Raw genomic sequence first — 24,170 nt, 5'->3', positions numbered from 1 at the left:
TAACAGAGTACAGTACTGTATAATGTAACGTCCACGCCTATTTAAAATTTGAAAAATAGAAAAGATGGAGCACTGGTTGCCAAAGCCAGCAGATGTGCCAAGCAAGCGTTGGCAGAGCTCGAGACAGAAAACTGACATGGAAACTACAAGAAACATGAGTGTACCGTAGCACATAACCAGGGGTCCCAACTCCGACCACGTTGCATGCCTGAATGCCTCGAAGCGGCTCCGGAGCCCTGTAACACGTGTACTCCTACTGGGGCAGATACAAATATCTGCGTCGCTTTCAGCTCCTGTAAGGTTCAGTTCTGTCCTTTTGTAAATACTGCATGCATTAGCATTACCTGGGGCAGATACAAATAGTTGCAGAGTGAAAGAACCTGCAAGCTGTCCCGTCCATCCGTGTCCGTTCATTTGGTTTAGCATTATGCTGCCTTTTTTTCAAAAACAAAACAAAACTGTGACTGAAGAAGGACCCAACCAAACTGACCGTACCCTTGACGTTGGGCATGCACGCTCTAGATGAGTAAAGCACACTACTGCAAAAAGAATTTGTAGCAATATCCCGATTTTTGTAAAAATTTACCTATCCAAAAGTTTTTATAGAGCCTCTTGGAGATGCTCTTACTTTATAAAATTGAGATGTTCTTTCTACTTCTAGCCCAGATACAACAATTAATAAAATAAGATACATTTCCATGGAAGAAATTACTAACCTAACGACGTGCCGCTCCCAGACGCCATTAGCTTTGCCGAGAGCTAGCTAGCTGCAAGGCTGAAGAATGGGAATTAGGAACAAATGCGTGGGTTTTTTTTTACCAAAATTTACTTCGGTGTTTCTAGGAGCTCTATCTATACCAAACCATAGTACTTGAGGTCTTGAGTGGCAATCGGAAATAATAATATGATAATTCATTATAAGAGTTTTCTAGACATCAACTAATTTCGCTTCTAGTGACATTCCAGCATTGATATAACAATATAGTACAAAATTTAGGGAGTTGGAAGTATAGAGTAATCATGTTAGACCAAACGAATTGGGATAAATTGCCTCTCCACCTAAGGAATAAAGCATGTTGTTTGTACATGTTTATTTTTCTTGATTAGGAAGTGATTTGTATGCGCACGCCATCTACCTATACACATACCACAAACATAGCTACGTATTAGGGAAATACTTCCCTTGGCTCCTTATCTCGGCATTCATCGGTTCCAAAAGGCTCATAGCTTGGGTGCCCGCCTCGTCTCCCCTCCCCCGCCACCAACCTCAGGATGGGCATCACCTTATACTCTCTGGTGGTCTTCAAGAAGCCCCTTTACACGCCTTATATCAATAGTGGCATGATGGGACAGCTAGGAAAGTTGGGATGCTTTAATCATGATTAATCAGTATATACAGGATCAAGCTCTTCAGTTTCATGAATAATTGGTGAAGAGCAAGCATAATGTTGGGCCTCAAACTTTTCAAGATTTAGAAACAAGGCATAATCCTCTATTGAGCTTCATGCAGACTTTGCAGGAATCTTTTGTACCACAGCGCTGACGACTTGGGCTTCCTTTCCTGCGTTTGGAAGTCCACGTAGTGAAGTCCAAACCGTAGAGTGTACCCATATAGCCACTCAAAATTGTCGATGAGAGACCAGACGAAGTAGCCACGGACATCAGCTCCGTCCCTAGCAATTTGGCTCAAAAATGTTAGCTGGGAATAGGGACCACAGTTCCTCCATGTCATCACTGAAGCCATGAAATTTGGAATGCAACTGACCTAATAACTTCAGCGAGTTTTGTGAGGTAAGCGTCGAGGTACTGTATCCTGCCTTGGTCATCAAGCCAGTCTTCGACATGGGCGTAACCATCTCCGCCTTGCTCGTAACCTGTTGAATTTTTCGAGTAATTGTTACAGCTCTGAACGTGACGGATTCAGAACATGAACAGCAGTTCGAATTTGAACCAATATTGTCATAGACGTACCATTTTCGGTTACGAACATGGGCAGGTTGTTGTATCTCTTCATGACGTAGGTGACAATCTTCGCTATCCCGTCGGGGACAACGTAGAACGTCGGCATCGGCATCTGCACAAAGACCACGACCATGATCAAATCGAGCATTGTCGGTACCCCAGGACTGGGGTACCCCCTCTTGCTGTGTCTAGGCAAGGATCTTATGGTTATCCTTAACTACATCCAAACAACCGGACCCCTGCGGTCCGGAATCCTGTTCTCCCAGCAGCGGCCTGGGACGTTCCTCAGTTGGGAAAGGTCCGGGGACACCACGTGTCCCGGAAAAGGCAGGAACTCGTGCGCAAGCAGTCGGGACTCCGGACCTCCCCGAGGAGACCGGACCCCCTGTATAATAACCGGACCCCTCGCTAAGGGAAGAGATCGACGCCCCGCGTCAGGGTGGTCCGGGGCCGCCACGTGTCTGCAAGACATGGCTGTTTGGGTTTCCATACCAACGTTCACCCACCATTACATTCATTGCGGTTGGTGGACGTCTGCATTGATATGACAGAAGCTGAGGCGTTTCATTGACCAGGGGACACTGTTCATCGCGTATTACCAAGGCAGTAAAGCCGCTGGCGCCGCCCATACCGCATCTGCCAGCCTACCGTGACAGATGGATACGACGGCTCGGCTTCGCCCATTATGACGCTACATAATAGCCTCAGCAGGCCACGCCGCAAGCTACGCTACTCCAACGAGCGCCTAGCTGACGGGACAAGAAAAGACCCCCCTGAGTCAGGAGAGCAGCAGTAAAGATTCGCTACCGCTGTAGCCACAGTCACGTTGGGCCCACCTGTCAGGGCATCAACGCCCTATGTATCCGCTCCCCCTTGATCTATAAAAGGGGGGGGGACGCCGCTAGAAAACCTCAGGCTGAGCAAGAGCCAAGGCCAGCAGAGGATAGGTTCATACACAAACAAGAACAATACATCTCACAGTGGACGTAGGGTATTACGCTCCGGCGGCCCGAACCACTCTAAATCGTGTGTTCTTGAGTCCCCTTTCTCAGCGTAGATCTAGTCCCATTGCCTAGTACTTCCCCGAGTACTCCCTCACTGGGAATAGGCGGGTGCGTTCCGCCACCCGGCTGTGGGTACCCCTAGAATCCCCACAACATTTTGGCGCCGTCCGTGGGGAGGACAGGCGTTGGCTGGATTTTCGGACTTCTGGGCCGTGTTCATCCTCTGCAACGACGAGCGAGAAGATGAAGGAAGGCAGCGCCACACTCACTTCACATGCCATGGCACCGGCGCTCCAATGCCCTCGGTGCGGCGGCGCACGGCAGCGACGCCTGCTGTGCGTCGCCACTGCGACACCTCAGAGCCGGCGTGGCAGCGCACAGCGGAGGCGCCGCTGCGCGCTGCCGCCCCTACGTCGACTCAAGGTTTTCTCTCAAGCAACGGCCACGCCTCCTCTGCGGTGGCATGGCGTCGGCTCAAGGCTTTCTCTCAACATGGAGCCTGGAGCCGACGGCCATCCCGGAGGAAGTTGACCGTGTCGTCCTGCCGTCTCCAGCGCCGGAGATCCACCTCAGCGTTGCTCGGCGCTGCTGCAGACAGGACCCCGCCTCCTCGTGCGGGGGCCCCTGGCGCTAGCACCAAGGACAAGCCGGCGAACGACCGCACTTCTCCACGCGTCGCACCGGTCCATCTGCTGCGCAAGCGCTCTGGTTTCCATCGGCAACGGCGACGGCAGGGGGAGGGGGCCTCTCCCATTCAAAGCCAAAGAATTTGTCTCATGCCATGTAAGCATGTGACAGCTCTTAGGCAAGAAGGGGTCCCCCGAGCTCCCGAAGTGATGCTGGATGATGCGGTTCAGGCACGTCCAGGGCGCCTTCACCTCCGAAGAACACGCTGTATAGCATGCAGCCGTAGGTTACTCCTAAGAAAAAACTAAGAGAATTCCTCCTTTGTAATAGCGTGGCGTCTACGTGTGTGTCCAGAGCGGTCAAGGTCCGACCTTGTAAACCCGACCTCTGGCCCTATCACACAAACAGGCAAAAGCGGTCCGGAGCGGTGGAGGTCCGACCTCGTAATCCCGACCTCCGATGTATACCGTGACAACCACAATAATAAAGGAGACTTTCTTTTTCAGTTTTACCTAGGCTCCACCCTGATTACATCTATCCGCATTGGTTTAACTATTCTTTTCTCTTGACCGGAGTTTCCCTTATTGCTAACAATCCAAGTTAAGTTGCTGGCTTGTGGTCAGGTGAAGACACCCCTTCTAGCTGGAAGGCGGTCCGGACCCCTAGGGACCTGCTCTGGGGAAGTGGTATTTGTATCCTGGGGTAGAGAAGCTCCGCGTGGCTTAGCCTGGTAATGTACCCTAAAGTTACGTACTTCACTACCCTGTTACAAGTACTCTAGTACCCAAGACTGCTGTCTTTAGAGGTCCCGGGCTCTCTTCTAGTATAAGGCTTGGTTTCTTTGCACCTTACTATGAGGTCCGGTAACAAGCTTCATCGGATTGTCAGCAACGGTCGCTCCAAGTCCACTCCGGTGGCCCGCTCCGGCGGAGACCGCTCGCCACGGTCGCTCCAAGTCCACTCCGGTGGCCCGCTCCGGCGGAGACCGCTCGCCACGGTCGCTCCAAGTCCACTCCGGTGGCCCGCTCCGGCGGAGACCGCTCGCCACGGTCGCTCCAAGTCCACTCCGGTGGCCCGCTCCGGCGGAGACCGCTCGCCACGGTCGCTCCAAGTCCACTCCGGTGGCCCGCTCCGGCGGAGACCGCTCGCCACGGTCGCTCCAAGTCCACTCCGGTGGCCCGCTCCGGCGGAGACCGCTCGCCACGGTCGCTCCAAGTCCACTCCGGTGGCCCGCTCCGGCGGAGACCGCTCGCCACGGTCGCTCCAAGTCCACTCCGGTGGCCCGCTCCGGCGGAGACCGCTCGCCACGGTCGACAAAAGCCAGGTCCGGGAAGAGGTGCTTGCTCCCTGGGCGATCCGAAGTCTGTGTAGCCGCTTAGCTTGGTTCCGTACCCTAAGCCTACACCTTCGTCGCCCCATGGAGAGCACTCTAGTACCTAAACCTAGCAGCAGGCATACCGGCCCCAGGGGTCCGGGATGCACGCTCTCTCCGTGGGCACACCAACGCAATCAACTTGCGTAGGAACTCATCACGATGATGGCCCCACCTGCGGGTTTGTACCTCACCCGAGGTGGGCCCGGGGGCCACTGTCGGTACCCCAGGACTGGGGTACCCCCTCTTGCTGTGTCTAGGCAAGGATCTTATGGTTATCCTTAACTACATCCAAACAACCGGACCCCTGCGGTCCGGAATCCTGTTCTCCCAGCAGCGGCCTGGGCCGTTCCTCAGTTGGGAAAGGTCCGGGGACACCACGTGTCCCGGAAAAGGCAGGAACTCGTGCGCAAGCAGTCGGGACTCCGGACCTCCCCGAGGAGACCGGACCCCCTGTATAATAACCGGACCCCTCGCTAAGGGAAGAGATCGACGCCCCGCGTCAGGGTGGTCCGGGGCCGCCATGTGTCTGCAAGACATGGCCGTTTGGGTTTCCATACCAACGTTCACCCACCATTGCATTCATTGCGGTTGGTGGACGTCTGCATTGATATGACAGAAGCTGAGGCGTTTCATTGACCAGGGGACACTGTTCATCGCGTATTACCAAGGCAGTAAAGCCGATGGCGCCGCCCATACCGCATCTGCCAGCCTACCGTGACAGATGGATACGACGGCTCGGCTTCGCCCATTATGACGCTACATAATAGCCTCAGCAGGCCACGCCGCAAGCTACGCTACTCCAACGAGCGCCTAGCTGACGGGACAAGAAAAGACCCCCCTGAGTCAGGAGAGCAGCAGTAAAGATTCGCTACCGCTGTAGCCACAGTCACGTTGGGCCCACCTGTCGGGGCATCAACGCCCTATGTATCCGCTCCCCCTTGATCTATAAAAGGGGGGGGGGACGCCGCTAGAAAACCTCAGGCTGAGCAAGAGCCAAGGCCAGCAGAGGATAGGTTCATACACAACCAAGAACAATACATCTCACAGTGGACGTAGGGTATTACGCTCCGGCGGCCCGAACCACTCTAAATCGTGTGTTCTTGAGTCCCCTTTCTCAGCGTAGATCTAGTCCCATTGCCTAGTACTTCCCTGAGTACTCCCTCACTGGGAATAGGCGGGTGCGTTCCGCCACCCGGCTGTGGGTACCCCTAGAATCCCCACAACAATCATCTTACTATTACTAATTGGAGGTTTTTTTGGAGTCTTCACATGAAGCCACCTAGGATCCTATGTGGACACTCTAAATAAATAGAGAAATCCTATAAATTCTCATAAAAAACAGAAATATCCGGCCATCAATCCAACAACTCTAATTATAATAACCATCAGATCTATTATCTTTTCTAATAAATTACCCACCTCTGCCATTATGAAAATAGACTAAAGTAACCCTCTAAACATGTATCTAAATTACCCACCTCTGCAATTATAAAAACAATCTAAAGTAACCCCCTAATCTTTGTGTAAATTATCCACATATGCCATTAGAAAACTAATACAAATACCCCTCTAAATTTGCATATAAATTATCCAATTATTTCATTATTATTACAGATTAAATTACTTCTAAATCTGAATCTAAATTATATAATTGTAATGAAATATTGAAGTACACCAATATATTCGTATGATGGAAGAGATAAGAATATCAATTTACAAATAAATAGTTCAATTAAATATATATCAAATACATATGGAGGTGTGTGATGCAAAATGAAATCTATTATAACTAGATAATATATATATATATATGTATATATATATGTATATATATATATATGTATATATATTAGAGTATGTGCTAGAATATTTAATAGATAAAAAAGAGTGTAACATAGATAATTATAATTATTAATATTTTTATATTAATTTTAATTAGCCTGTGCGGTAGCACGAGTTGATAGACTAGTTGAGTATGAATCTAGGGACAGGTCAGTTAATTAGCATCATGTGCTTCAGCACGAGTCGAATCCATGTCAAACTCACTGGATTTGAAGGTCCGATGGGGATCCCGTTCCTCTCTCCGGTGACGGCCACCAGCGCGTGCTGGGAGTGGGACTGCTGTCCCAGTGGGCAACCTGGTGAAAACATGCAGTCCTTGGCGTACAGGGTGGTGTAGTGGTTGACCCCGATGAAGTCCAGCTTGTAACCCAGCTTCCTTCTCTCCTCCGGCGAGAAGGTCGGCAGCCGGGAGCCCAAGAGCTGCCGCATCTCCGGAGGGTAGTCGCCGTAGACTATTGGATCAAGAAACCTGCAGCAAGTAAAAAAAACTGAAAATTAAGCACATGAGACTTTCCGCACTGGGGCGCGCTACCCCGCGCTATCCGTTTAGCGTTGCTTTTAGCGTGAAAATTTGCTGCAGCGGGCCGCGCTACCCCGCGTGCTAACGTTGCGGACGGGACTCCCGCGCGCCAAAGCTAGCGCGGTAGCGACCGTCAGCAACGCGGCGACGTGGCATAGGCCCGCCACCGGCCGTTGCCCCCGGTCCTCCTCCCGCGCTTGCCGCCGCAGCGCTCCACCGGATCCACGCGCCGGCCGGAGCCCGCTCGAGCGGAGGGAGCCGAGGCCGCGGCCGCGGTGGCCCGCCCCTGCTCGCCGCGCTCGAGGCCGCCCGTGGAGCCGAGCTCGAGGCCGCGGCGGCGCGGCCGTCCACGCCGCCTACCCGCGCGCCGCCATCCCAAGCCGTCGCCGCCGCCTCCGCGTGAGGCTCCGCAGCGCGCCAGCCCGCCCCGTCGTCGCCGCACAGGTCGCGCGAGCAGAGCCGAGGAGCGCAGGCCGCGGTCCCGCCGATTCGGCCGCGCGGAGCTCAAGCCCTCGCTGGCCGCCGAGATCCAGCCATGGCCGCCGCCCCAATGGCCCCCCGAAAGGCCTCCGCCGCTGGCGCCATGGGGGCGGCGCCCCCGAGCTCGATTTGGGCCTCGAATCGGCCGATTCGAGGCGCCGTGAAGCTTCAAGATGAGTGGCTCCGCCGGCGGGGAGGAGGGGGCTCGCCGGCGGCCCCGCCGTGCCGCGCGAGCAGGGGAGGGGGGAGGAGGCCGATCGTGCCGCGCGCCGCCATCCCCGTGCGAGCAGGGGAGGGGGAGCAGGGGAGGCGGCGCGTCGCGGACTCCGCCGGAGCAGGGGAGCCCTTGCCTGCTCGCGCGTCGCGCCCTTGCCTCCTCTGTTCGTCCGCGCATCGCGCCCTTGCGTGCTTGCCTTCCTCCCTCTCCGCACCCCCACCGCCACAGCTTCGAGCGCCCGCCGCCGCAGCTCGCGCGCACTCGCCGCAGCTCCGAGCGCCTGCCTCGCCGCAGCTCCATTGTCCCGAGCGGACCGCAGCGAGCCCGAGCAGCCGTTGGGGGCATGCAGCCGAGCCATGGACCCAAGCGCGCGAGGGAGGAAGGGGAGAATAAAAGAGAGAAAAAAAGAAAAGGAAAAGAAAATGAGATGTTAGGTGGAGATAGTTGAATAAAATATGTGATAGTTGGGATAGAGTAGTGATATAGAGAGTGAACGAGCGCAGCGAAACTGAATATAGAGAGGAGAATCTCTATGAACAGGCAGGAATATTTCTTTTGAAGAGTGAATTTAGAGAGTGATGAGTGCGGAGAGCCTGAACACATGTTTGTTCCGCTGCCAGTTCAGAACTTATTATTTCTTGCCATGGAACGTCGAAGGCCAGCAGCCGTTCTGTCGCCAGCCGGTCCTCTGGTGAGTCCGTCAGCGGCTCATACCAGGTGGTCGCCATGACGATGCCGATCAAGCCCTTCTGCTTGCTCTGCAGATTTCAACCAAAGCAGGTTGTGAACATGATGGACGGGGGCTACAATATTTTCTGATGTTTCTACACATCATCCGACCCGTGACTGGCAATCAATTCGTTACCTGGTACTTCCTCTTGTAAATCTCGACGGCAGTGGCGTGGGCCAGGACGAAGTTGTGCGTGGCGAGGTAGGGCTCGGCGCCGGAGTCGCCGCGGGCGCAGGAGCCGTACGGCGGCGAGCAGCGCTCGGGCGGGTAGGTGCCGAGCATGTAGCCCTTGCGCACGACGCCGTTGGGCTCGTTGAAGGTGGCCCAGTACTTGACGCGGTCGCCGAACGCCGCGAAGCACACGTCGGCGAGGTGGCCGAAGTCGCGCCGGATCTCGGCGCTGAGCCACGCCCCGTACCTCTCCTCCAGCTTTTGCGGGATGTCGTAGTGGCTCAGCGTGACGAACGGCTCTATTCCTGCTCCAGCAAAAAACAATCGAGATTCAGAACTCTCAGGTACGCACTGAAGCAATCCAGAGGAGAAAGGATCCAAGTAAGAGAGGGTAAATGGCTGGTTACATGCGATTTACACCTTTGAGAAGGAGTGAGTCAATGAGTTTGTTGTAGAACTCGATGCCTGCTGGATTCACTTTGCCGAATCTCCCTTCTGTTCTCGGCCAATGAAGCAATTTGTTTAGGTTAAGAGGAACTAACAAAAGGTTCGATCGATTGAGAAAGAATGAAGTTTAAGCATAGAGCTCACTTGATAGGATTCTGGCCCATGACATAGAGAACCTGTAGGCGTTTGTGCCGAGAGAGTGCATCAGCTCAACGTCGTCCTCCCTAGTACAGAATAGGGCTTTAGTCCCGGTTGCCAATAGCCTTTTATCCCGGTTTTTCAACCGGGATTGAGCATCCGGGATAAATGCCCTTTGTCCATTTGTCCCGGCAGCTCACGACCCGGGACAAATGATATTTTTGCAAAATAAAAAAAATCTCGCAGGCCCGACCTCGCCTGCGGTTCGCCCACATGCAGGCTCCCACTTTTCCAAATCTTTTATTCTCAGTGACAAAATCATTCACGAACCCAATCGCAATCGAAATCCACATACAAATCATGCGTATAATCCATACCAAATCATTCACATAATTTCAATTTCAATCCCAGAATCATTGAAAAAAAAACAAAGAGGAACCCCGTAGCCGGCCAGCGCCGCCTCCACTCGCCGCGGCCCCGCGCCATGGCCACCGGGCACTGCTCGCCGGATCCCGCGCCGCCGTGCCGTCCCAGCGCCACGGCCGCTGCTCCGCCGCGGCCTCGTGCCGCCGCCGCCGGGCGCTGCTCCGCCACGGCCCCGCGCCGGCGCCGCCGGGCGCTGCTCCGCCGCGGCCCCGCGCCGCCACGGGCCAGCGGGCGCTGCTCCGCCGCGGCCCCGCGCCGCCGCCGCCCGGCGCTCCTCCGCCGCGGCCCCGCGCCGCCCCGGGCCAGCGGGCGCGGCTCCGCCGCGGCCTCGCGCCGCCGCCACCGGGCGCTGCTCGCCGTCGCTGGCCGACGCGCAGACCCAAGCCGCCCCCACTGGGCTAGCCTGGACGCGCCGGCAACCGCGCGCCCCCGCCGGGCCGAGCTTGTGCCCGCCGCCGGGGCCTGGCCGCACCCTAGCTGCGGCTCGCCGGCCCCGCCCACACCGGGGAGGGAGCTGAGGGCCGGAGGGAGGGAGGAGAGAGGCAGCTGAGGAAGGGGCCGGGCGCGCGGGAGGAAGAAGATAAGGCAGAGAGAGAGGAGAGAGGGAGAGAAATGAGAGGAGAGAGGAGCCAGCGCCTTAGAAAATATCGGCAGGGGGGAGACGTCGGTCGCTTTTTGTCCCGGGTGGTGGCTCCACCCGGGACAAAAAGGCCACGGGGTCTTTTTGTCTCGGTTGGAGCCACCATCCGAGACAAAAAGCTCCTTTTTTATCCCGGTTGGTGCCTACAACCGGGATAAAAGACCTCTATCTCCCCGCTGGCCCGGCTAGTCGTTGGACCCGGGACAAAAGCCACCTATTGTCCCGGGTCCAAAGACAGCCGGGACAAATGGCCTGGAACAAAAGCCTGTTCTGTAGTAGTGCCTGTCAAAAGAAGCAGGCCGGATTAGCAGTTCAGTTTAAGGCATACGGGAAAAAAATCAATTTCAATGATCCGTGGATCTTCATCAGTTCAAGACATACGAATAGTTCACACCTTGAAACGATGGTAGTGATCATCCGCGATGTCCCCGGTGCTTCCATCTTTGACTCTCCCTAAAAACGTACAGCTGCTTCAGATATGTTTTTTTTTAGATTATGGTAAAAAATTCTGGCCTTGATCATTCACAGGTAAATGACTAAAGCCAAAAGAATTATAAGAGCTTTTAGACTCTAGATCTCGAATGAGGAATTTCACAAATACTAAAAAAAGCTATAAAACAAAGAAAGAAACATAGAAGACTAAGCTACAAAATTTTTCTTCGTTCCGCTTCAATCTTACCACGTATTCACACATACGAACCCATCACATCATTCGTCTGCTTAGAAGATTGATATCCAGATGGTCTGTTGCTTGCCCTTTTCAAATAAACATCCATCTGGCGCAAAGAGTAGGAGGATATGTCAGCATCACCTCCAGCGAGGGAATGGCACCAAACGATGTCACCAATGTTGACGCCAGCGCTACACCATGCAAGAATTTCCTCGAACGGTTTCCGTATCACCCGATATTCACGAACGTGCAAATAGGATAGCACATCGACAAAGCCTCCAATGAGAAAATCACTGCATCAAACGGCACCATTGCCGACTGGCATGACACTGGCTAAGATTTCTCCCTGTGCACACCGAGCCAAGTCCGCCATCAGCACAAGAAAGTCGGTCACCGATGAAGCCGTCGCTATGCACGCCCCCGTCTACACCTCAGCCACGGGCGTCATCGCAGCCGGAACCGCACGCGCCATCATTTCAGATATGTGGCTTAGCCCTTGCAATATGACAGAACAAGAGGCAGGGCAATATTACAGTCTTACAGAACAGACATTTCATACATCATCAGTTTTTAGCTGAGATGAATAATCTACCACTGCCCGTTGTTTAAACTTTAAAAGAAGTTGCTTCATGTCACGTTCATGCTACTTCTATATAGCACCATCTTGTAACAGTCTTTCTTCGACAGTTCAGCATCTTAACAAAAGTGGAGGGCGTTCTGGTAGCTAAAAGCATCTCCAAGAGAGCCTAATAAATATTCCCAATAATTAATTTTTGAATATATTTTGAAAAAACATCACTGCAACAGTGATCCAATCTAGTTCCCAACTTTTCCGCAAGCCCAATATATACGAGCTATTCTGAGCTAAATTTTAGCCACCACTCCACACTGCCAATCGACATTTTTTTTCACGGGAGATGATGACGTGGTTCTTTTTATTTTCCCGCATGCCCTTTTTTCTCACGTTAGTTGCTTTTTTTTCGGACAACACGTCCCACGTAGCTGTAGATTGGCCAAGGATATTGGCCCGCACATATATATAGATGACGTGGCAGCGATCAAATTTGTTTTGGGAACTACTTTTTGGAAAATACTTTAGTCAATGACTTTACCTGGTAGATGAGTGAGCACATCCCAATTGCTTAAACTTTTGTTGCCCTCGAGGTACGCACCTTCGATCTAGAGGTAAAAGAAATACACATTAAGAACATATAGGCATGGTTTCTTGAATCCATATTGTGTATCGTTTTAGCTTAGTACTTATACCATAGCGTTTCACCCATTTCAATTATACCATAGTGTTTCACCCATTTCAACCACACAAACAACACGGGAAAAAAAAAGAAGAGCATTTCTTTTTTTTCAAATTGTATAATAAAATATTGGATATTTTTGCGGTGAAAATTTAAGTTGACGTGGTGGTCGAACAGAATTGAATAGTGCTCGAAGAATAGGCCAAGCACTTGAAGTGCACCGGAAATAATTTTATGACTTTCCAAAAATAGGAAAATAGGTTTTGTAAACAATAGAAAAATTAGGAGAAATATGCGTAGTCTGTTCCTTACCAAATATGCACCCTTAAATCCATTAAAAGTTACTACCTAGGTAAAATATGTGTCAAACTCCCTCCGTTACAAAAAATATAGTTTACTGTTGACATTTTAGATACAACTTTGACCATTCATTTTTTAAAAAAATATGTAAGTATCACTTATTTTGTTATTTACTTGTTTTATCATAAAATACACTTGAAGCATGACTTATAGTTTTATTTATTTACACTAATTTTTTAAACTAATGGTCAAAATTGTATCCACAATATTTAGAACGGGCGGTGCTGCAGTGTTTAAAACCATAGTAAAAAATAACAAAGGTTATTCTATAAAACATCCCTCAAAATTATGATAGAGACTATTTTATAAATTATCCAAGGACTATATTGCAAAATAGCCTTAAATATCTACTCCCTGATATCTCTCGAACTCTCTCCGCCTCTCGTCTCCCTCGCTTTCTCCACTATCGTCTCTCAATCTCTGATCCCTGTCTCCAGACTGCTCCGCCCGGCGTAGGGGTTCGGCGCCGCGCGGGAGTGGGTGGCGTGGCGCTGGCAGCGTCGCGGGGGCTCGAGAGCTCGGCGCGGCGCGCGCTCAACTGGCAGCTTGGCGTGGCGGAGCAAGGCGGCCCGGCGACGACGACGAGCCGGTGCTCATACACAGCAGGAGGGAGGCGGCGTCCGGCCCGGTGCCCTGCACGGGATCCGGCGTCTGGAGGTCGGCGGAGGGGCGCAGGTAGACCGTGGCCGAATCCGGCCTTCTCGAGGCCGGCGCGCTCGCCGTTCTCGTCCGCGGGGGCCCGGTCCGGCGGGCAACTCGGCGCACCGCGGCGGCGCGGGCGACCCAGCAGGGCCTCGCCGCTAGCACCGATGAGGAGCCCGACAGCGCGAGGTGGCTCGGCGCGACTACCCTGCGTTGAGCTCGACGTTGCGGCGGCTCCTCCTCCGTTCTCCGCGGCGTCCCGATGGGTAGCTCGGCGCACCGCGGCAGCGTGGGCGGCCGGCGTGGCGTTGCCCCTCGCGGCGAGGAGGAAGGTGCGGTCTGCGGGCGCGAAGAGTCGCGGCCCCGCGGGCCCTCCCCTCTATGGGCCGCCGGCAGCCGGCTGCCGAAGCCGGAGGTGCAGCGCGGCACGGCCCCTCCTTCCTCTCCGTGACGCAGCGACAACTAGCGTCCGGGGCAGCCCGGCGAGGAGCCGGCCGGGGAGCGCGGGCGAGGGTGGGTCCTCCATGGGCAGGCGGCGGCCGGCGACCGGGGCTGGGGATGCGGTCTGCGGGCGCGAGGAGTCTCGGCCTCGCGGGCCCCTCCCCTCTGTGGACCGGCGGCGGCCGGCTCCCGAAGCCGGAGGTGCGGCGCCGCGCGGCCCCTCCTTCCTCTCCGTGACGCGGCGACAACCAGCGGCCGGGGAGGCCTGGCGAGGAGCCGGCGGGGGGGCGCGGGCGAGGGTGGGTCGGTGGGGACGCTCGGCATGCCGCGGGCCGTTCGTGGCCGGATCGTCGGCTGAGATTTTTTTAATGACGTGGCACGCTGACGTCGCACCTTTTGGTGCGCGAATCGTAGTATAGAGATGCGTGGAGGAGCTACTGGATAATCGGCAGCCATTTCTTTCGGCGACGCAACCAGCAACCGTGTGATGCGTCTCGATTGAGCGCTGCTGGCTTGATCGGAAGAGTTTTTTTGAGACTAACTAGGCTGGTTTAATTTTCATCCGGGAAGGACTTGCGCAGCAGCATGGGCACGGCGATTACGGACTAAGAGCAACTCCAACAGTTTGATTTTCTCCTTTTCCCTTTCTCACCATTTTGGGGAATTCTTTTTTCCACTTTCAATTTATAGGGAAGAAGTGCTTCAGCAGTTTGATTTTTCCCTTTTCTCTTTCTTTCTCTTGTCACGTGGGGTCAACCTGTCATTGTCTGCATCTTCTTCCCTTCCTTTCCCATTTCCTTGTGCTCCCCCATAGGCACCTGGCAGATGGCCAGCGCCGGCAGCGCACTGCAGAAGATGACGGTGGTATCGCCGCGGCAGGCGCCCGAGGCGGCGGTGGCGCTGGACCCGCACAAGTGGTGGCGCGTACCTAGCTATGCATAGGCAGCAGCATCCGCCGGCGCCGGCGCCCTGGGGATCTGCGACGGCGACAGCGGCGACTTCTCGCTGCTCTGGGAGCGGGAATCGCCGGCGCACCAGTCGTCCTGCACCTGCGCAGCGAACTGGAGGTTCCAGAGCATGTCCTCCACCGACGGCCGCTGCGCCGCCTCATTGGCCAGGCACCGCAGGCAGATCTCCATCATCGTCCGCGCCGACTCGTCGGAGCACGCGTGGCCCACCGACGTTGAGGGCCTAAAGAAGGCGCTGGCGGGGGAAGGGCGGGGGAAGTCCACGTTTGGCAGTGCCAGCGCCTTCTTCCTCCTCAGGGGCGACCTTCGCGACCCCACCGGCCGGCACCGGCGCTGCTACTGTCCGCAACCTCGTCCGGACGCCGACGACTTGCGTGACCTTGACGCCGGCGACCTCCTCGGCTGCTCAGCAACGGGAGGCGCTGGAGATCTCGACCTGCAGCTTCATCCCGGCGGCGCAGTGCCCCGGCACGCCGCAGATGAAGTAGTGCCACCCGTTGCCGCCGAGCCGGACGGCGTCGCTGCCGGTGCGCAGCGCAGGGGAGACCGGGCTCGCCGCCGAGCAGGAGCGGTCCCCTTCCCGGGTCACCTCCACCACGTCGTGCGCCGACACGTCGTAGCTGAACACGAGCTGGTCCCCCGGGTGGAAGACAGTGGAGGACGCCCAGGCGGCGAGGCGGCGATGGGCACGGTGGTGCCGGAGGTCGGGCCCTGGCTAGCACGGTGGGAGGCGACGGCGCCATCGGGACGGAAAGGGAGACTGGTTTTCTCCCCTTTCTATTGGGGATGGGAGAGATGATATTGGGGATTGAGAAAAAATAAAAGAGAAAAGGAGATGGAAAATCAATTTGCTGGAATGAGTTTTTTCAACATTAATTCTCTATATTGAAAAAAAGTGGAAAGCGAAAAGAGAAAAATCAAGTCGTTGGAGTTGCTCTAACAACGATAACAATGTGCAGCGCATGCAAGAGGTCTCTAGACTAAACCGTAGTGGAAAAATTCGTGAGAAACTGATTCAAATGCTCTGACTGCCACCCGGTTCCAGACAGCCATCATGTATTTTTTTTGAAACAAAAGCCATCATGTGCACTTACCCAGCAACCGTGTGATACTGCGGTGTTACCAGCAACTTTCCGGTCAAATCTCGGCGCGATGTTACCCAGCGGGGGGTTTTTTTTTCTTTCTTGCCCGGATAACCCGAGGTAGCCTGTTACCGTCCACGGGACGTACGGGGTAGGGAGGCGTCCACGTCTCGCCGTCGCATGTCGACAAAAGGAAAACCCTTCGAAATTTGGCTGGCCCAGTAAGATGAATCGACGAAGCTGAGGGCAAATTACTGGATTTCAGGTTAACAAATTGATTAAAAGGACCAAATGTCATGTATAACAAAGCGTTAAAGTTGAAGATCATTTTAGCGAATTTATAATTGTAAAGCGCATTATTTGGTGTTCTATAATTACAATTTTCTCACTTCATTGACCTTCCGGCACTCACTGTACCAGAGCTCCAAGATAGCGATTGCATTGTGGCCGCTATAAGTCGTTTTAGCGACGAATCATCAGTCGACATAGAATTATGCTAACCATAACTATTTCTCGGTAGACTTGGGCATGGGTCACCCGACCCGAACAACCCGACCCAACCCGCCCGAAAAAAACCCGACCCGACCCGATCCGAGCTACGTGGCGGGTGGGCGCGGGCCGTATTTTTTGACCCGCAACAATCAACGGGCCGGGCACGGGCCGTGATTTTTGACCCAAAACCCGACCCAACCCGAAAAACCCGACCCAAAGGCCAAAAAACCCGACCCAACCCGAAAAAAACCCGACCCGACACGCCCGCACAGGGTGCACGGGCCAACCCGACCCGACCCGGTGATAGGTACGGGTCGGGCACGGGCCGTCCTATGCGACCCGTGACCCGACCTTAACCCGACCCGAACCCGACCCGACCCGACGTTTGCCCAGGTCTATTTCTCGGTAAAAGTGGCGTCGGGATAAGTTTTTGCCAACCAACAAAGTTTTACCGACCAACCATCCAATCCTATATGAAGATATTACCGACTAATGGTTCAACGCTATTCAAGTGGACGTCGCGTGCCTTATTATTGTCGTTCCGTTTGGCTGTGTTTTTTTTTCTTTTTCCTGTATGTAGTCTTTCATGACTATCTACTTGTATTCACTCCTTCTTTATCAATGAAATGGGCACCATCTTGTGCCGGTTCGTTCAAAAAAAAGATACATGTGCAGGTGTCAGCCCCTATATATAGTCTTGCGGCTTTGCGGAAATCTGTGTTTTTGGTAAACAGTCGTCTGAGCCTGGTCACTATGAGCTTTTTTTTGGGACATTATCCATTAAGTAATTATATTTTTTTTAGATAATAAAAACGAGTTCCGATTTCTACAAAATGTACACAACCCAATGATTATTACAAAGCATAGCCGTCTATTGGCTAGCTGGGGGAATAAGCAAAGACAAAATCATATAAACTAATTCTAAGGTTATGCTTCCACCCATGATTGGTTATCTCTGAGACGACGACCTCCAATGCGGCCCTTCGAAACATCACTTTTATCGTATCTTTATGCTGCAGTTGCGCCCATAAGCGCAACCAGTAGATCACCCTGAAAGTAGTCTGCATAAATGATGAATACTTGGTTTTGTTAAAAATAATATCATTACGACATCTCTAAATAGCCCAACACAATGCAGCTGCTCCCACCAAAACGACACGCCTCTCGTTGTTATCAAAATTTGAGAGTCAAATTCCTATCATATGGGAAATCGATCTTGGCGGGGTTAACCCTGTAGCTAAATAGACTATCTTCCAAATTTCCTTTGCATGGTGACAATCAAAGAGATGTGTAATTGATTCATTACAATTACAGATGCAACACTTCAAACTCTCCTTCCAATTCTTACTTGCTAGATTATCTTTTGTTAGAATAATTTTTTTGGAGTAATTATATGAGTCATTGATCTTTATTTCATAGGCTCTGTATATTCTTCGTATTATTTCTAAGATACAGAACTCGAAATATTATTTAAGCACAATAACTACGCCATGTAGATATTAGTTGGTAGAGGTTCCTATGATGACCCCAGTGCAGCACAAGTTGCAAGGGTATGATGGTCCACTCTTTTCTCGAAACACGGCCATGCATCTCGTTATTGACAGGCGCTTCCGATCACTGAAAGACTAGGTGTAGCCGGAAATACGAGCGGCATCTTACTAGTAGCACTGTCTAATTTCGCTCGCTCAGTTGGACTTAGATTTCTTTTTTCATTCCCATTTTTGAGATGAGTCGAGAAGATGGAATGGAATGCGCCCGTTGGGCTTTTCTTTAGATAATAGAATGGGCCGTACGGGGCTGAGCAGGGCAGTCGGAAAGAAGGCCCGCTAAGCAAATGAGCTTTGCTGGCCCGCTGTACTGCTCTTATCTTCCACACACAGAATTTGCTGAGTCGCCGCTGCAGTTACCATTCCGGCATCCCCCATCACCATCAGGCAATGGCAGTCGTCTACGCATATTCTCCGGTGGCGGTGTCGCGCCAACCCGCTGGACGCTGCTGGTTTCTGCCTACCACAGTTTCACAGTTCCTAATAGTTCTTTTGTTCCGCTCGTCTGTAGCTTTTTCCTTTTAGGCATAACAAGGTCGTCAAAAGAGCCACTACTCGACTCGCCATGTTTGCACTAACCTTCCAACACGCACAAGATTTTCTTTTTTTCGTGAACGTGACTGAGCACGTATTTCATTAAGAAGAAAGCAGTTACAGACGCAAACTTGATGCGGCCAAACAGAGCTTAACCAACACAAGAGCACAAAGAACTAAATATAGAGAAATACTGAAAAAAAACGCAGACACAACACTAAGAAACAAAACGACAACACGAACAGTAGCAAAGCAATATGGAGATGACAAGGAGCACAACCCACAACCCTACAACTAAACTTGCAAGCACAAACAACAACGTCCAGATAGCAAAGGCCGACGACCTAACAAAGGTGGCAAATCATCCACCCGAACAACCGACCACTGCGGCAAAGCATCCGCCCGGAGCGACGACAGCGGCAAAGCATCCGCTAGACAGGAACGGCGGCAAAGCATCCGCCAGCGAAGAGAATCCGACGACCAAACGCGATCTGAACGATGCAGATGAAAATGAGGCGAAGGCATGCGTAGAAGTAGCAACTCTCCGAGAAGAGCAGATGACAGTCACCAGTAAAGTTTCCAAGACAATCCCTCCAGGAAGGAAATGACGCCACAGGCGCCGTCGTTGTCCGACCAACATGGTCTAGGTCTTCACCCGAAATGCTCGCTGGAGAGGGAGGAAAAGGGCGGAAGAATGACGCCTTCAAGAAGGTAAACGGCGCCCGCGAGCGTCGTCGCCAATGGTCCGCAAGCGGAACCAAGACTTTCGCCACCGCCCCTTTCCAACCTAGAGCCGACGGTCAACAGAGCCAACATGACGCGGCCACGACCCCGGGCCACACCAAGGAGGCCGGCAGCAGCAACCACGGCCACACGGCCACCGAGAGCGGCGAGGACACACGACACCACGCCCAGGCGAAGCACCAAGAGGTGGCCACAACCCTCCGACCACCTGGGCACCTGGGGAAGCAGGCGGCGACGGCGGACCCCGGCAGCCCAACAGCAGCAGAGCACCCCCCCTCGGCATCCGCGAGGATGGCCAGGGCGCGAGGGCCACGGCAGCGGCCGATCACCGGAGCAAGGGGGAGGGGGGGCGACGCAGCGCCCCCGCCAGCGCCCGCCAAGGACGGCCGCGATGGTGGCCGAGCACCGCGAGCAGCCGCCATGGCGAGAGGAGGCGACACAGCACCCACACCGGCGCCAGCCGGGGACGGCCGAGCACCGCAAGCCACCCGGACAGCCGCCGGCCGAGCCACGCCCCCGCGCGGGCCGAAGCGGCTCAGCACCGGGAAAGGCCCGCGATGGACGGACCCAACCCAGGAGGCACCAGATCCGGCGAGGGGGAGGCCGGATCTGGCCCTACCGGCCGGCGGCGAGCGGCGGTCAGGACTGGGGTCGGAGGAGGGAGGCAGGGGGGAATGAGAGGAGGAAGGGAGGGGAAGCGGCGGGCTGGGCCGGCTTCGGCTAAGCCGCGGGCCGCCGCCCGGACGGTCGCCGCCGCCGGCCACCGGAGGCGGCCTGAGGAGGGAGTGGCGACGGCACAGGTCGCCCCCGAATCGCTAGGGGGAGGGGGGGTCCGCTTTCTGTAACACGCACAAGATTTTCACAAACAGGAATCAGGAATGCTTCAAGCATCAGTTCATGCAGGACCCTGGTGCCACCCCCAAAGCACCAAAGGAGCATGGTCGATCGGCGCTGTTCTTCAGGCGTCTTCCTTCGACGGCGCCGGGTACTTGACGGCGTTCTTGACGATCTTCCTGGTGGCGGCGTCGCCGAGGTCGACGCCGCAGATGTCGGAGAGGCGGACGAGGTAGAGCAGCACGTCGGCGAGCTCCTCGCCGAGGTGCTCCTTCTCCGCGTCGTCCCAGTCCGCCAGGCCCTTGTGCACCTCCCCTTTCCACATGAACAGCTCCGACAGCTCCCCAACTTCAGCGATCTGCCAGGCGCATAAATTCCTCCGTCAGCAAAAGGAACGAAAAGAAAAACAGAAGTTCTTTCCAACAAACGAGAATAATGCGGTTCACGGCTTCACGCTTTCTAAAAATCGGAAGCAAGACCTTCCCAACAAAAAAGAAAATCGGAAAGAAGATGTGCGAATCGCATTCCCTATGCCATCCAGGTTCAGAAAATTCAGTCACGAGCTGACAGTGATCGTTCCTTCAGCAGTGAGCCTCACGTCTGAACCAGTCAGTATAAAGGATAAACACATCGGACAACAGCGATCAGCGTCGACCCGACTCTCCGACGGCGACGCCGGAAGTGAGCATCGACAGGCCTGGGGCCCGACCTGCTGAGCTCGCACCACGTGGCATCCAAATCCAAGACGCGACACATGAAAGCTGCATCCCCGGTTCAGGAATCAGGCCATGAGCAGTGAGGAAATTGGTTATATGTCCCGTTTCATCCCCCAATAACTAACACCTGGACTGCATCATCTTTTCAGGAGCAGCGCGCTAAAAAGTCTCCTAAGAAATATCAGACGCTGCCGAGCCCTTTTGTACTTCTTGCCAGATGTATTGGCATCACTTCAGGATCCTTATACATCTGGGCAGCTAGGAGGTTGTGGTTTGTTAACTTTGTGGATGATGGTTGGAAAAGAAAAAAGGAAGTGCAAAATCAATAGAAGGTACACTGTTCGCCATCCACATGCAATTGTTTATGTGAGAAGAATAAATCGGATAGATCTCAAGGATCTAGTAGCACATCATCGACGAAAAAAAACTAATGAACAAAGAATCTTGTTGAACAGTTGGTCAAAAGAGAACTCGTTTTTTAACGATAATTTAGTCTTTAGAACATAATAAACTCAAAGATGCTACTATAAGATAACAAATGCTATCAATGATGATGCCCTTGGAATGAAGCATCTTCTTATAACAGCCTTCCGCTAATCTAGTTCACTCCTTTTCCCGGATGGAGACATTGTTTATGTGCCCATGATGTTCTGGTCTTCTAGAGATGCTGACTGCTAACTGATGCGTACCTTTCCCTCTTGAGATGTGCAGCGTTAAACAAATATTTAATTGCAGCAGTAATTAGTACTATCTATGGCCTGAAGGCTGAAGTTATTATAATTCATAATCAAAGTTACCATGGATAATAATAACAACCACCATGCTGAAAGCTCATGGAAGTTTTGGACTGAAAAGTGAAAAATAAAGAAGACGACGACATTAGATCACTCTGCTTTATGCTGCCATTCGTAAGTGCACGCATATAATTTAGAGTAGAAGATTACGCAATGTCACTCACGCCTTGAAAGCTAAAGACATGCTTTTTAGTCATGACTTGTCAATGCAATTTGCAGCAATACATCGAAACACGTCATTGCTGTTTTTCTCCATGGCCCCTATTTTTCAAAAAGAAGGAACAATTGATAGGTTCTTGAAACCAATGGTCGCTCAGCTCCCTCATGGAGACCATCCTACTTCGTCAAGCATACACTTCCGGAGACTGAATATTGTGTTGGCGTAACTCTTGTCTAGAGATTGTAATAACTACCGAAGGAAACATAGCCAAGCAAACGGGAAACACGCTGAAAACCCTAAATTTTTCAGTCTATGTAAGGCGAAAAAGCTGGCGAATAATCACGCCAAGAAGAGCAGCGACACAAGATGAAGCGGTGGCCGATGAGGGAAAGAAGCGATGCGAACCATGGCGAGCAGCAGGTTTCTGGGGCTGTGGTACTGCTCCCAGTCCCTCTCCTTGGCGAAGTCGTTGAGCTTCCTGGACAGCTCCTTCAGGCCCACGTCGCCGGCGGCCGCCGCCTTCCTCCCCACCTCCTCCTCCTCTGCGGCCGCCATGGCAGCCGCCTTCTTCTCGATCCCACTCATACCCTCCACCTCCATCTCGATCGGCGTCTACCCGGAGAAACCCCTTAAACAACCGGCCTCTCTGGTCTGGTGCTTCGGAAAGCAGAGGCGTGGGGGGATTTATATACCCGCAGGCGTGCGGCAAAGTTGGCAGGGAATTAAACAATTTGGGGAATCGTTAATGGCGCAGCGATGCTAATTAGTGCCTTGTTAGTGCCTTAGTGGGCATCGTCGTCCAGCTTTGCTGCCTGAGAAATCACAGAGGAGCGCAATCACTTCTCGCCTGGGATACACTACTAGGCAGTGATCAATTATTGCCTACCATGCACGACCAGTTCAAATTTCTTCAATTCAAATTTTCAAATCGGCGCTAACAAATGGAGCCCATCTAGGATCATTTTTCTAATCCTTGCGCAGATGCGCATGCATAGCTGTCTCGCCAATTCGGGGGTGGGCGGCTCTTATCAAAGGCAGGCGCAACAAAAGCTGCTTGTGGCTCTGCGCATCACACGCATTGTCTTGTGTACGATAGGACCATACGTGCGTCGCTTGGAACGGAGGGCTGTGTGTTGTGTGGTCTTACGCACATGCGTAAAAATGTCTGTACTCATTCGCGGAGAGAATGTGTGTCTCCTCCTGCAAGTGTAGTACTGATCATCCTGGAGTCGGAATGCGCTAGAATAGTGCAAAGTTTTTTTTTAGCAAAAGCCTGGCAGATAAGAAATCGGTTTCCTCGTAGCCGAGGGTAAGGAACTATCACAACTTCTGATGGAGTTCAAGATAGTTAAGGTGTCGAGGGATTGTAACAAGGTTACAAATAGGGGTGACAATTGGTAACCATTAGTTGCCTCTCCAACCCTCCTTAGTTCAAAATTTTGTACTAATTCTCCAAAACGATATCTCAATTTGAAAAATTAGTATAAAATTTTGAACTAAAGAGGATTGGAGGTGCACCTAAGGGTCATCCATTTGCACCCTTAGTTACAAATGCATTAGTTGCATTAGCTAGATGAAATACTCATTCAGCAGGGTGGTTAGGTCAAGCTCCTGCGTGCGTAATTGACCTAATCAACTCCAATTGTACCTAGGGATAAGCCTAGTTAATAAAGCTCTCTCTTCACCTGAAAAAAAGTGTACTACTTCCTCCGTTTCAAATTATAATTTGTCTGACTTTTTGATGCTAAGTTTAACTACTCATCTTATTCAATAAATTGTGCAAAATAACACTTCTTTTGTAATGACTTGCTTTATTAATAAAAATCTTCAAGAATAACTTAAATTTGAATATATTTGCACAAATTTTTTAAATAAGACAAGTGGTCAAATTTAGAGTCAAAAAAGTTGAACAAATTATAATTTGGACAGAGGAAGTATGTGCCACAGTAAGGTTGTGAGGAAGCGGTTCAGGCAGACATTATCAGTTCATGAGCTTAGTTGGATGAGCAGCAAACCGAAGTAGAGTCAGGCAGGCAGGTACCGAAAGAAAAGACGTATGTGAGAGTGCACGCGTGCAGATTGGGGTCAGAAGGAAGTCCATTTTGTTTGCAGCCATGAAAAATTCAAGCTCTAACAAAAGTTCGAATGGTTCAACTGAATGGATGGTTATCATTTGCGTTTGGTGCTAGAATTTGACTCTTATTTATTTGGATATGCCAACATTTGGCTTGGTGCTGCCTATGCCGTGTCTGCGTGCAACCAACCGTGGCACTCAAGACTGAAGTGAACTGATCCGGCAGCTACCTTTTTCTTAACCAAACAAAGGCCAGGCCGGCCCAAATGTGGCCATTCAA

General features: G+C 52.6%; 2 protein-coding genes and 1 long non-coding RNA gene across 3 annotated transcripts; all 3 read right to left on the bottom strand.

The window, feature by feature from the left end:
- Positions 1-1,347: 1,347 nt before the first annotated feature.
- Positions 1,348-15,084, bottom strand: LOC120681210 (beta-glucosidase 18-like). The gene is made up of 11 exons (XM_039962732.1): positions 14,884-15,084; positions 12,362-12,428; positions 10,974-11,032; positions 9,520-9,595; positions 9,349-9,423; positions 8,893-9,233; positions 8,670-8,785; positions 7,015-7,279; positions 1,972-2,074; positions 1,766-1,874; positions 1,348-1,673 (listed from the first exon to the last, which is right to left on the bottom strand). Exons 1-11 carry the CDS (start codon positions 15,082-15,084, stop codon positions 1,493-1,495), a joined length of 1,593 nt encoding a protein of 530 aa, XP_039818666.1. The 3' UTR covers positions 1,348-1,492.
- Positions 15,085-20,146: 5,062 nt separating this feature from the next.
- On the bottom strand, positions 20,147-22,526 carry LOC120682616 (dCTP pyrophosphatase 1-like). Its single transcript, XM_039964588.1, has 2 exons — positions 22,222-22,526; positions 20,147-20,504 (listed from the first exon to the last, which is right to left on the bottom strand). Exons 1-2 carry the CDS (start codon positions 22,414-22,416, stop codon positions 20,271-20,273), a joined length of 429 nt encoding a protein of 142 aa, XP_039820522.1. The 5' UTR covers positions 22,417-22,526; the 3' UTR covers positions 20,147-20,270.
- On the bottom strand, positions 21,291-22,215 carry LOC120682617. Its single transcript, XR_005678503.1, has 2 exons — positions 21,660-22,215; positions 21,291-21,559 (listed from the first exon to the last, which is right to left on the bottom strand). It is a non-coding gene; the product is annotated as an uncharacterized LOC120682617 (long non-coding RNA).
- Positions 22,527-24,170: the final 1,644 nt, after the last annotated feature.

This window comes from Panicum virgatum, chromosome 7N (genome assembly GCF_016808335.1).
Source record: "Panicum virgatum strain AP13 chromosome 7N, P.virgatum_v5, whole genome shotgun sequence".
In the NCBI taxonomy this organism is placed as follows: domain Eukaryota; kingdom Viridiplantae; phylum Streptophyta; class Magnoliopsida; order Poales; family Poaceae; genus Panicum; species Panicum virgatum.
Note: the sequence above shows the minus strand (reverse complement) of the source record. Positions and strands in the feature narration are given on the sequence as shown.

Bases quoted from the DNA above. Each gene is read 5' to 3' on its own strand.
- LOC120681210 (XM_039962732.1), bottom strand. From the start codon at position 15,084: ATGGAGATCTGCCTGCGGTGCCTGGCCAATGAGGCGGCGCAGCGGCCG. The intron at 12,429-14,883 runs GCATAGCTAGGT...TTTTACCTCTAG, and splicing joins CGGCGGATGCTGCTGCCTAT to ATCGAAGGTGCGTACCTCGA. The intron at 9,596-10,973 runs GTGTGAACTATT...TGTACTAGGGAG, and splicing joins ATCACTACCATCGTTTCAAG to GACGACGTTGAGCTGATGCA.
- LOC120682616 (XM_039964588.1), bottom strand. From the start codon at position 22,416: ATGGAGGTGGAGGGTATGAGTGGGATCGAGAAGAAGGCGGCTGCCATG. The intron at 20,505-22,221 runs GTTCGCATCGCT...TGCGCCTGGCAG, and splicing joins GAAACCTGCTGCTCGCCATG to ATCGCTGAAGTTGGGGAGCT.